The sequence below is a fragment of the Anomalospiza imberbis genome, chromosome 13 (assembly GCF_031753505.1).
Source record: "Anomalospiza imberbis isolate Cuckoo-Finch-1a 21T00152 chromosome 13, ASM3175350v1, whole genome shotgun sequence".
Classification (NCBI taxonomy): Eukaryota; Metazoa; Chordata; class Aves; order Passeriformes; family Viduidae; genus Anomalospiza; species Anomalospiza imberbis.
In genome coordinates, this window is record NC_089693.1 from 17,582,519 (window position 1) to 17,594,927 (window position 12,409).

Consider the following 12,409-nt stretch of genomic DNA (forward strand, 5'->3'; position numbering starts at 1 on the left):
GGAAGGAAAGGGAGCAGGTTGGAGAAGAGTTTTATTGGGAGATCCTGGACATAATAAATAAGGGTTACATTGGGAGATGATGGTGAGGGACTGGGGCCACACTGTGCTCCGTGGGGGCTGGAACCGCTTCTGCCCTTCCAAGTAAGATGCTCCCCTGCATCCCATCCGCCCCATCCTGCTCCTTCCACCCAGCAGCAAAACTGGCCCAAGGGTCGCTGCCTGCCGCCCCTTTTGGGATCGGGGCAGGGAATAACCTGGCAGAAATGGGGGCAAGGGAGTGTTTTGGGGAGCAGCATGGGGCAGAAGGGGTGGGAGGGCAGGGCCATGGGTGTGGCAGCACCCGGCTGTCACTGTGTCAGGGCCTGGATGATGTCCTTCACCAGCATGGTGCCGATGACCATCTTCTCGCTGTTGATGGTCAGCTGGGCCGTGGAGCCCTCCCGCCGCTCCAGGGTGATGAGCACCAGGCTCCCGCTTGTCACTGTCTTGGCTGCGAACCTGTTGGGTGGTGAACACAGGGCTTCAAGGCAAGCTGTCCCCTGTCACCCTCTGGTCCCATGGGATGCTCCGGTGGGGACAGGCAAGCACCTGCCATCCACAGCCACTGTCACATTTGGGCTCATGCAGGCTCCTTGTCTTAAAGGAAGCCCTGAGTATCCCCACTGTGATTCGGGTTGGAATGGAGAGGTGACAGCACCTGCCTGATCCAGGTGTGGGGGTCCAGCTACCTGTACTCATTGCTGGCACCGCAGGGCACGCGGCCCACGTTGGCAGCCGAGGTCACTTGTTGGACGATGGTGTGGTCACTTCGGCATTTCTCAGGCAGTGTCAGCTTCTCTGTGATCTCGCTCATGCCCATCAGCTTCCCTAGAGCAGGCAACAGAGGCACCTGCCTGTCTCTGGCCACACACCCTGCTGGGCCCTGCTTTGACATGCCCAAAGCAAGCCCTTCCAGTTCCCTGTGTTCTCCATGACATCCTGAGCTGGCTGCTCTGCTTGCTGTTGGTTCAGGATTCAGTGGATTTGGGAAAATTCTTCATAACCCTTCCTGGGCTCATCCCCATGTCCCTGCCTGGTGGCAGCAGTCACATCCCTGGGGATGGGCTCCTCTGGACACTGGTAGCAATGGGGCCGGGTGCTGCAGGGCACCAAGCACCCCCTACTCAACACAGCCCCCATCCATGAGGTGAAGGTGGGGATGTGCTGATCCAGAAGCATGAGGACACAGGGTGTCACTCACCAGACACAATTCTGGGAGCGCCAGGGTGACATGGGCCCTTCACACTTTGTGGAGACCCAACAAGGCCACCCTGGCACCAGGGTGGTCACCCCAGCCCACAGGCTGGGGGTGCAGGGGTAGGGGTGAGGGGAGCAGAGCTAGTCTAGGGGCCAGCTGAGCAGCCACTTACCCTCACCCGGCCGTGCCAGGTGCTCTAGAGCCACAGTGCGGGCGGCAGAGGGGACAAAATTGGGGGTGAGTGTCAGTGGTGGCTGCCCGTGCAGCACCCTGTCCCCATCCCGAGCCCCACTCACCCTGCTCCTTCTTGAACTCGTTCTCGCTCATGAAGACAGGGGCCATGAGCTCCCCCACGGGTGGCTGGATGGAGACGTAGAACTGGCGCGTGTGGGTGCTGGGGAGACAGGTGGGTGAGAGGGGCACGTGCTCAGAATATGTCCCCTCTTCATGTCCTGCTTCCCATCCCTGCCCTGGGCAGGGGTGACGGGGGGAAACTGTGGCACAAAAGGGCTCAGGAATGGGGGGAACCTGTCAGGCTGGACCTGGAGCTGCTGCTGCCTCCTTGTCTCCTGCAGGGAGGCCTGTGCATTTCCTGCTGTTCCCTGACCACCCCATGCCCATCTGACAGTCTCCTTTTCCCTGGAAGGATTCTGGTGCCTGTCCTGTTGTCCTCCACCCCCTCATGCCCTGCTTCTGCTGTCTCCTGTCTCCTGCTACACGGAGGGATGTTGATGCCTATCCCACTTTCCCCATCTCTGGAGCACTTGATGCCCTGATCCCTGGAGACACTCATCCTTCCCTGCCCGGTGCCAGATGCTCACCACAACTGGAAGTTTGCCGCCTGGGTGGAGTCACAGAAGTCGATGCCCATCACCACGCTGGCTGTGTCCCCTGGCGCCAGGTGCTCTGGAACCACAGGGCTGCCACTACATCCAACATTCCCACCCAACCCCTGTCCCCACTCTCCCACAGCGTCACAGCCATGCCCTGCCATGCCGTACCGATCTCAGGGAACTCCTGTATCCGCATGCCGGATAGTGGCTTGGGTTCGTTGACTCGCAGGTTCTTCACCTCGGTGTCGGTGTTGTTGGAGATCTGGATCTGGACAGCCACCATGTGGGGGTCGCCCGGGAAGGGCCGGCGGCTGAAGCAGTACTCAACCGCAAGCCCCTCGCCTGCCATGCGGTGCAGCAGCTCGTAGGTCTTCACCGCACTGAACGCCGGGCTCAGCAGCTGCACCAGGGGACAGCGGGGGCTGCTGAGGGCTCCCTGCAACCCCTGCAGGTGGCAGAGGGCCCAGGAGCCCCTGCAGGTGACAGGGGGCCTGGGACCTCCCCAGGGAGGGCATGGGGGACACTTACGGTGGGTGTCAGGGAGGTGTCAGTGAGAGTGAGGCCCTCCAGGTCAGTCACCAGGCTGGTGGAGATGATGCTGCTGGAGGGGATGGGCTGAGGAGGAGGTGGAGTGACTGTAAGGTGGGGAGGGAGGAGGAAAGGGTTAACAGAGCTCACAGCCCCCTGGCTGTGAGCATAGCCCCATGGGGACACCCACACAGGGACACTTCTAGTGGCTCAGCTCCAAGGGGACAACCACATGGGGACAGCCATATGGGAACAGACATGGTGGCATAGTGCCATGGGGACAATTCCATGGGGACAGCCACGTGGGGTCAGCCCTGGTGGCATAGTCCCACGGGGAGAGCCACACAGGGATAGCCCAGTGGCACAGCTCCATTGGTTTTGACACAACCCTGTAGGCTGTCCCTGTGCACAGCCACATGGGGACGATCCAATAGGCACAAATGCCTGTTCCACAGCCATCCTCTGGACACAAGGATCCCTCACCACGCCTGTTCTTGTCCCACCTTTGGAGCTCCCAAAGGACCCATGGAGTCCTGATTGCACTGGGGTGAGTGCTCATGCCGCAGTTTCCCCAGCACCACCACCACAGCCATTTGTGTATTCCAGGCAGCCACTCACAGTCATCCAGGTCAAGAAGGGAGATCTCCTTGGAGCGGGCCTTGCTGCTGGGGGGCTGCAGCGGGGCAGAGATGGGAAGTTCAGTAAGGGGTCCAGGTATCCCTGTGCAGCCCCCCATCCCAGCCCATCCCAGCCCTCACCGCCTTCCTCTGCTTGGCCTCTGCCTCGGAGCCTGAGTCGGAGCCAGAGGAGCTGCTCTCAGAGGTGCTGGCCTCTGATGAGGTTTCGGCACGGCCCTTCCTCCCCTGTGGGACCTTCTTCTTGGACTTCTTTGCCCCTTCCTCCTCCTCTTCCTCACTGGGGCTGCGGGGAGAGCCCAGCTCAGGGGGTTGGGGTAGGGGTTTTGCTGGGAGCACCCCCCTTGCCTTCCCAGGGCGTACCTGCCTGCGCTCCCCAAGACTGCCTTATGGGAACCTTCCTTGTCCTTCCTCTTTGGCCTCTTCTCCTCCTCCTCCTCCTCCTTGTCCTCTGACTGCTCCCCACTGTCTTCCTCCTCCTCTTCCTCCTCCTCCTCCTCGGTGCCAGAGCTGGAGCTGCCAGAGCTGCTGCTGCTGCTGTTCTCTTCACTGCCGGACTCGGGTTCTGTGGGGGAACAGCTCAGCCCTGTTGCTGTGTCACCCCACATTCCCCCATCTCCCACTTCATCCCACTACATCATCCTCCCACTGCATCCCCACACCTGCTGCTGCCTCTCCACTGCATCCTCCCATTGCATTCCTGCATAGTCCCACTGCCCACCACTGTGTCCCTCCACATCTCCTGTCATGTCCCTCCCATGACGGGGTGTCCCCACTGTCATGTCCCCTGTCCAATGCCCCACCATTGTGGCACCTGCCTGATGGCCACAGTGACCACTGCCCAATATCTCATGCCCTCAGGTCCTCACCACTGTCTGCTGACTCCGTGGGCCCTGACTCGCCTTCTGAGTCAGAGTAGAAAGGCTTCTCCACCTTCTCCTTCCTCTTCTCCCGGCTGGTGCACTTGGTCCACTCAGGAACCTGTTGGCACAGGATTGATGGAGCAGGGCCATCACCCATGACTGGGGGATCCAAACAGCCACCCTTGTCCCCCATCCCCAAGCGGATGTGTGAATACTAGAGAGGGAATGGGAGCAGGTGAGCAGTACCTAGGCACCTTCTGGGGCTCTTCCAAGACCTTGAGTCAGTGTCCCCACCTTGGCCCCTCCTCCCCCATGCACGGTGCTCCACACACCTCCACATTCCTCACAGAGGGGTCAGGGGCCTCGTCCGGCCAGTCAGGCAGCTCCTGGTAGCCCACAGCCTTAGCGTTGAGCAGATGGGACAGGGAGCCCAGTTGGAAATGGTCCCGATCTACAACAAGGTGAAAGGATGCAGCAACTCAGGGAAAGCCATGCAGCATTGTGGTGACAGCTTGTGCCCCATGTCCTAATGCCCTGTGAGCAGGGACGGGTACCTTTGAAGGAAGACTCCAAGATGGGAGCCGGTTTTTGGGCCAGGAAGAGCTTCTTGGCATATTTATTGAGGGCCCCACTCTTCTCAGTGGGCACGATGAGCTGGCGGATGAAGCGAGCCCGGTCGCGGATATCATAATTCTGGTCGTACTTGGCCAAGTTGAGGACATACTGGGTCAGCAGCTTGCTCTGTGGCAGAGAACATGCTCAGGGCTGGCCTCTCCCTCCCTGACAGGGAAACTGAGGCCCACCCTAGGGTCACATCCCCAGTACCTGCTTGGAGTTGGTCAGGTAGAGCTTAGCTGCCAGATTGATGACCTGCAGCTTGACAATATCCTCCTCATTAGTGAAGGACTTGGCCATCTTGCGCAGCACATCAGGTGCGATCTTGGGCACGTGCTCGCAGTACTCGCCGATGAGCCACAAGATGCTGGCCCGTGCCATTGGCACCTGTGAAATGCCCTCAGACATGTGGCACTGCTGCCATCCCTGCTCCTGTGGGTCAGCAACACCCCAACCAACCTGGATGTTGTCAGTGAGCTTGGCCATGTGCTTGATGATCTCGCTGTGCTGGGCCGGCTGCATCTGCAGCAGCTTTTTGATGACCACCACGGATTCAGCCACCACCAGCTCTGCAGGCAGAGACCCAGCCTCAGTTGGGTCCTGCCCTGAGAGCGATAGAGCTCCCATTTCACCCCTGATGTGTGTACTCACCATCCCTGTTGGAGAGGAGCTGGACCAGGCCATTGAGGCAGGTGTCCCGCACCTTCCCGATGTTGGTGGCACAGCGCCCAATGGCCTGGATGGTGGCTGCCACAAAGTCCTTGTCCATGCTGCGGATGTAGGTCTGCACAGGAACACATGACATGTCACCCATGTGCCAGTGCTGGACATCCTCCCTGGCAGTGGTCACACACTGGGGCCCTTTGGAACCGCTGATGGGGCTGGTATGGCCTCAGCCCACTCCTCCTGGATGGGCTCCCCTGTGCCCCCTCCATGGTGGTGGTTTGGCACCAAGAGCCATGCCAGGGTGGCAGCCTCAGTATGGCCATGGCATACCTGGAACTCTCGCAGGATGGTGGAGATGTTGGTCTCGTTGGCCAGGTTGGTGAGGACCTCCAGCTGTGGGAAAGAGGAAGAGATGAGCAGCATAGGGGTGTGGTGATAGGGCAGGGGGGCCTTGATGTCCTCCTGTCCCCAGGGCATGACAACAGCTGACCCAAAGAAAGGGCTCCATGAAGCCCCAAACCCACTCCTGACAGGTGTTTCCAGCTCACCTTGAGGATCTTGATCTGTGTGGGGTCTGTGGAGCGGATGTAGAAACTTTTCAGATAGGGCTCAAACATCCCCTGCATGCACAGCCAGAGATATTAGTGTCATCTCTGTCCCTCCCACCTTGCCAAGGCCACCTCCAGACTCTGGTGACCTTGCTGGCTAATCCTCATCTCCCTCCACAGTCAACAGGGCCAACTCCTCCCACACCAAGTCTGAGACTCACCCGCCGCTTGATGGACATGGTGGCCACATTCTGTAGCACAACATACTGCACCTCACTGTGGGGACAAAGAGGGGACCATGATCACTGAGGCAAGGGCCAAACACCCTCTGCAAGTCCCTGTGAATATGGGCCAGGACCTACCACCAGCTGGTGCCACCAAGATGCTGTCACCCCATGTCTGGACTGGACCAGCCCAAAAAGGCCTCCAACCTGATGTCCCTCTAGGGATGGACTTTTTGGGGGGTCTCTCAAAAAGGGTCTTGGAGCTCCCCATGGGTTCTAACAACTGGGGTGGAGGGGTAGGACACCACCACAACCCAGATGCCACAAACCTGTGACTCCGCAGGAGCCGTACCAGCGCCTTGGCAATGACTCCAACCTCTGCCTTGGGTGCCAGGTGGAAGTAGAGTTGTGCCACGGCCATCACCACCTATGGACATACACCCAAGTGTCACATGGTGGGAATAAGGGACACCCTGAGGAATGGCCATGTCCCCCAGTCCCACTCTCAGCACTTGGAGGTAGCCTGACCCTCAAGCACCCCAGTGAGTCCTAGACTGTGGGGACATAAGCCCAGACTGATGGACACCACCAGTGGCCCTGGGGAATGAACAGAGCTCGAGTGAGGGCTCACTGCGGCGTTGCGGCTCTGCAGCAGGGGCTTGGTGTTGCGCAGGAGGAGGCGGTGGTCAGGGTCCATGACGTAGGGCTTGCGCTTGGCCAACGAGGCTGCCTCTGCCTTGGCATCCTTGGCGTCCTCCTCCTCAGAGCCGTAGAAAGCCTTCTCCGTGTTCTCCTCCAGCAAGGACTCCTGCTGGCAGTTGGGACCCTTTTCATTCCCAAGAACATTCTCCCTTCACCCCCCTCCCTAGGGGCTCCCAGGACATCCCCAGGCTCCCAGGGCATTTTGTGCTCCTGAACTCACGTTCTGGTTGGGGCTGAGGAACTGGGTGCGGGCGTAGCGGGTCAGCATGTTGATGATGACCACCTGCCCCCACTCCTCCACATCGATGAGCAGATTGCAGAGCTTGCGGTAGTTCTTGTGGATGAGGTCTATGCGCTCTGGGCAAACCTCCTCGAATGCCATCACCACGCTGCCAGCCACCAGCTGCAGAGGGAAAGCCTGGAGTGACTTACTGGAGTGGTGGCATCATCAACAAGATGTTGGTTTGGTGGGGATGGTGGCATCTCCATGAGAGTGCTGGTTTGGTGGGCAACCCTTCCTTGTAGGGATGCCAGCTCAGTGGAGTTGGTGAATTCCTCATGAGGTTGTTGTCCAGTAGGGACAGCAGCACTCTCACAAGGATGCCAGCTCTCCAGGGATGGCTTCATCCCCACAAGGACACCAATTTGGTGGGAACATCTGCATTCCTATGAGGATGCTGGATCAGTGGGGACAGTGGCATCCTTATGAGGATTCTGTCTTGCTAGGGACAGTGACATCTCCACAAAGATGTTGGCTTGGGAGATGGCTGCATGCCTTCATGGATGCTGGATCAGTGAGGACAATGGCATCCCATGAGGTTGCCAGACCTGTGGGGATGGCTGCATCCACAAGATGACACCAATTTGGTGGGAACACCTCCATCTCCATGAGGACACAAGGCCAGTGATGTTCCTGGATTTGGAGGTGGGGGAGACACAGAACCCTGCTCACCGTGGTTTTGTCCGCCAGCAGCTTCTCAATCACTTCGATGAGCTGGTCCTTCTGGTCTGAGTCGAGGCTGTGAGGGAGGAGCAGGGCAGGTGATGCTGGACCAAACTCCTCCCCATCCCTGCCTGTACCAAGCAGCCAAGACCCTTATTGATGTTGCATACAGGTAAAAATGCTATAAAGAAAGGCTTATAAAATACGGTTTAGGTCCTATTACTCTAGCTAAGCTAGCAGTTAGCTTGTAACTTCCCATGTGAAAAATCATAAGAATGAAAGCAGTTAGCACAACAAGCTATTCTAGTAAGAAAACTGCACCTGTAATAAACAAGACATCTGTCCCCTGGGAACCAGTGCACAAAATATGTAAACTAACCAAAAATAGAGAGATTTGACAGACGTACACCCTAGCCATTTATCGACCAATAAACTGAGTGTCAGTGTATTGTTAGCCAAGTAGGTCTAACAGATATTATCTAACAGATATTCTGATATTTCCTATAAATATGAGCTTTGTGACTAAAGAATTGGCTTTTCTGCATGAAGAAACTGAGTCCCGGCTGCTTTATTACAACAATTAGTATACCTTACATTTAGCAGCTGATCCCCTCCCCATTACCTGTACAGCTTGGGGATGGCATGGGCAGCTGTCTTGCGCACATACGGGGACATGTCCGAGGCGGCCTCCTTGATGGCCAGCATCATGATGGGCACGATTATGGGCACGCGGATGCTGGACAGGACCCGCAGGGCACTGGCGCGGATCAGCTGGTTGGGGTCCTGTGGGAACATGCGGGGGGCTGCAGGGCAGCTGTGGGAGGCTCAGTGCTCCTCCAGACCTCCCCTGGCTCCTCAGACCAGCCCACCTTGAGTCCTCGCTGGAAGGTGGAGATGGAGAGCAGGGCCAGATCCTGTTGCTCCTCTGCATAGCGCACCAGGTACACGTACACCAGCTTCTTCACCTGCAGGGTGACGGTGCCACCTCAGAGCCCCCAAACTCCAGCCAATCCCCAAAAACAGGGAAAGTGCCAGACCCTGGGATGCCGCCAGGGCCACGCAAGATCTTCCTCACCTCAATGTTCTTGCAGGCAACGTTTTTCACCACAGCTGGGAAGAGATCGGAGGCGTTTTTACCACGGGCAATCATCTAGGGGGAGAAGAAGTGGTGTGACACTGGGCAGCTGGCACAGCACGGGCTGGTACAGCATGGGACAGCTCGGCACCAGCAGTGGTCCCCACCAGTGACAACACGCACCGCCACAATCCTCTTCATGGCCTCCAGCTTGAGTGAATCCTTGTTGCTGTCAAGCATCTCCTTGAGGTCATCATGCCTGAACCACACCAGGGAGAAAAAAATTCCCATTTTCACATTTTTACCTGTTTTTTTAGTCTTTTTTTTTTTCTGCTCCCAGCCTTCCATCAGGCCAGCAATCCAACCCTTCATCATGAAATATTTATGGGGACAGGAGTTGGGTTACAGCCGGGTGAAAGAGGAACCGGAGACACTGGCATGGTGCTAGCACCCAGTGCCATCCTCATCCCAGGCACTGGGACAAGAACCCTGTCCCATCTGGCTGTGGTTGTCACCCTACATTGTCCCTAAACCACAGGTGCCCATCTCCAGCTCCATCCTGGCTTGGCTGGGTGTCCCTTGTCCCCCACCTCATGGACATAGTGGCATGGATGTGCCACCACACCCTGATGAAAAGTCCTTCCCTGGTCCCCTCCCTGGACTGGGAAAATGCTACCAGCCTTTTGTAAAGTTGTTACCAGTGTCCTTTTTTCTAAGGGACACTGGTCCCCCCCTAAACTGGGTGCACCTGCAAGGCTGCATCTACCTGCAGCAACTGAGGGTGACACCCATGGGATGATGCTCGTCCAGAGCCACCATCACCAGAGGGTCCTGGGGGTGCTCCCTGGGGGAGTCTTACCGCGGCGGTGGCCCGGTGCCAGTGTCCACTGCGGGCTTGGTGCCGGCGAGTGGCCGCAGCTCATCGGCTCGCAGGGCGCTGTAGCAGGTGGGTTGTCCAGCCTCGGTGGCCAGCACCGGGCTTGTCACCTCCTCGGCCACACCACCACCCTCTGGTGTTTTCGGCCAGCCAGCTGGCCCCACCGGCAGCTGCCGCAGCAGCTTCTGCACTGGCGGCAAGGACATCATAGCTTTGACTGGCGGTAGTGGCCCTGGGGATGGTGACAGGGCTGTGGCCCTGCTCCTCTGTCCAGCACAGTAGGCTGAAACCTGATGCCGTGGTTGGGGTTGGGTTGCAGCCTAGATCAGGATGCAGCTCCCAGTGGATGAGGCCAACTTGGGATGTCACGTCCAAAGTGACATCTGACCTGCAGTTGGGACTTGGGGGCACTGCAGGGAGCTCCTTCCCCAGCGCTGAGTGGCTCAGTCCTGAGCAGGGAATGCACATCATGGTGGAACACTCTGCCTGGGTGGTGGGGTGGCATGATGGGGCACCTGTGGGTGTCTGACCTGGGTGGTGGGGTCACACTTGGTGCATTTGTCTTGCCCCATGTGCCATGGATGCCATGGATGGCTCACAGGAGTGATGATAGATCTGGTGTGGCCCTGGCAAAGGGCAGCACGCAGATTATAGTGATACTGTGGGTGTGAGGGACACTGTGAGTGTGGGGGACACTGCCAGGAGGTCAGGGGTAAGGGGACACTGCCGTGAGGGCGCTGACACTGCCAGAGTGGGAGGCACTGATGGCAGATCACTGAGGTAACCTGGACAGACTGGGAGACACAGCCAGGGTGTCAGGGCTGGGGGATGCTTCCAGAGTGGGGGACACTGCCAGTGGGGGTCAGGGGACACTGGCAGACATGGGAGCAGGGAAGCATTTCCAGGCTGGGAGACATTGCCTAGGAGAAGTCAAAGAGGGGGAGACTTGGACAAACTGGGGGACACTGCCAGAGGCTCATGGGAGGGACAAACACACTGAGATGGGGACACTGCCAGTGGGTCATGGATAGAGGGCACTGCCAGACCAGAGGACACTGCCAGTGGATTGGGGCTGGGGGAAATTTTCATACTGGGGGACACAGCCAGGGGTAGGGAGTGTTACACTGCCAGACAGGGGCGAGGAACACTACTAAGGGCTCAGGAAAGGGGGGGACACCATGATATGGGCATACTGCTTTCAGGTCATGGATGCAGGGCACATCCAGAGTGGGGGACAATGCCAGGGGCTCAGGACTGGGTGGACACTGTCATTCTGGGGGACATTGCCGGAGTATCAGAGAGAAGGGGACACTGCCAGGGATTCAGGGAAGGGGGGACCCAGTGAGATGGGAACACTGCCAGCAAGACACAGATCAGGGACACATCCAGGATGGGGGACACTCTGCAGCATTAGGGAGGAGTACAGGGAGAGAGGGTACACTCCCAAACTAGGGACCAATGTCAGGATGGGGTACACATGCAAAGTGGGGGACGCTGCCAGGGAATCAGGACTGGAGGGACATTGTCATATGGGGGGATACTACCAGAGGGGCAGGGATGGGGAGACACTGCTAGACTGGGGGACACAGCCAGAGGTAGAGAGCGTGATGCTGTCAGACAGTGATTCAGTGCTTTCCTGCTGGGGCAGCAGGCAGGGGGGGACAGTGCCAGAGTGGAGGGACACTGCCACAGTAGGGAGGGCCAAAAGACATTCCTGCAGCTCCAGGAGCACGCTCCCCCATTCCTCTTCACCCCTGCGCCCCCCTCAGGAGCCTGTCCCACTGTCCCACGGCGGGGTGACATTCCTCAACATCCCCCCCGCCCACCGGGAACCTCGATGCGATGGGTGGGGTGTCAGCTCAGGAGAGCCGCAGGACCCAGCAGACCCCGCGGTGGGAACACTGTGCCCGGGGTGCCCCAGGCCGAGGGTGGGAGGGTCAAGGGGGATCCCCGCACATCTCCCCCAGCCGCACCATCTCCAAAATCCCGCGGTGCTCCCACCCTCTCCGGCCTTTGCAACCTGCAGTGACGGCAGCGGCGACGTGACCGCATTCCCTGCCCCATCCCTGTCCCCATCCTCGTCCTTATCCCTATCCACATCCCCATCACCATCCTTCTCCACATCCCCGTTCCTGTCCCCGTCCCCACGTCGGGGGCCGCTCCAGCCCCGGCTCGGGTACCACATCCCCGCCGAGGACGGCGGCCAAGGCCTGCAGCGGCGGCCGCACGGGCCGGCTCGTCCTTGTCCCCTGCGCCCGCATTGTCCCCACCTCTTGTAGTCGGAGGAGAAGATGCCGCCGCTGGCGGGGTCGTGGCCGTACTCGGGCTCGCCCAGGCTGGAGGAGCCGCCCTTCTCCTCGCCGTAGGCCGGGCTGGCGGCCATGGCGGCGGGAGGGATGCGGGATGCGGGATGCGGGGGGGACGCGGGAACTGATGTCAGCGCGGGCGGGGACGGGCCCGGCCCCGGCCCCCGCCCGGGGGCAGCGCCCGGCTGGATCGACCCCCGCCGCCGCCGGGAACGGGAACGGGAGCGCCAGGGGAGCTCCGCTGCCCCGGAGGGGTCCCTGCGCAGCCCCCGCACCTGCACAGGTTTGGGAGCGGGACACGGGTGATTTTAGGAGGAGCAGCGCTGGGGACATAGCTATGATACGGTGACTGTCACT

General features: G+C 59.2%; 1 protein-coding gene across 5 annotated transcripts; it reads right to left on the reverse strand.

Annotated features, from left to right (window-relative positions):
- Nucleotides 1-13: 13 nt before the first annotated feature.
- Nucleotides 14-12,177, reverse strand: AP3B2 (adaptor related protein complex 3 subunit beta 2). Of its 5 annotated transcripts, none has more exons than XM_068204273.1 (27): nt 12,017-12,177; nt 9,053-9,128; nt 8,870-8,944; nt 8,664-8,759; nt 8,417-8,577; nt 7,804-7,870; nt 7,072-7,254; nt 6,781-6,957; nt 6,479-6,576; nt 6,147-6,201; nt 5,926-5,997; nt 5,708-5,770; nt 5,363-5,495; nt 5,171-5,280; nt 4,922-5,098; nt 4,651-4,837; nt 4,429-4,547; nt 4,103-4,214; nt 3,597-3,798; nt 3,357-3,519; nt 3,217-3,271; nt 2,599-2,705; nt 2,239-2,470; nt 2,059-2,143; nt 1,534-1,631; nt 729-867; nt 14-498 (listed from the first exon to the last, which is right to left on the reverse strand). In XM_068204273.1, exons 1-27 carry the CDS (start codon nt 12,127-12,129, stop codon nt 348-350), a joined length of 3,306 nt encoding a protein of 1,101 aa, XP_068060374.1. In that variant the 5' UTR covers nt 12,130-12,177; the 3' UTR covers nt 14-347. The 5 variants fall into 5 exon arrangements, with proteins under 5 accessions (XP_068060374.1, XP_068060376.1, XP_068060373.1 ...); XM_068204275.1 differs by having other exon boundaries at nt 3,360-3,519; nt 6,781-6,960; XM_068204272.1 differs by having other exon boundaries at nt 6,781-6,960.
- Between the last annotated feature and the right edge of the window lie 232 nt (nt 12,178-12,409).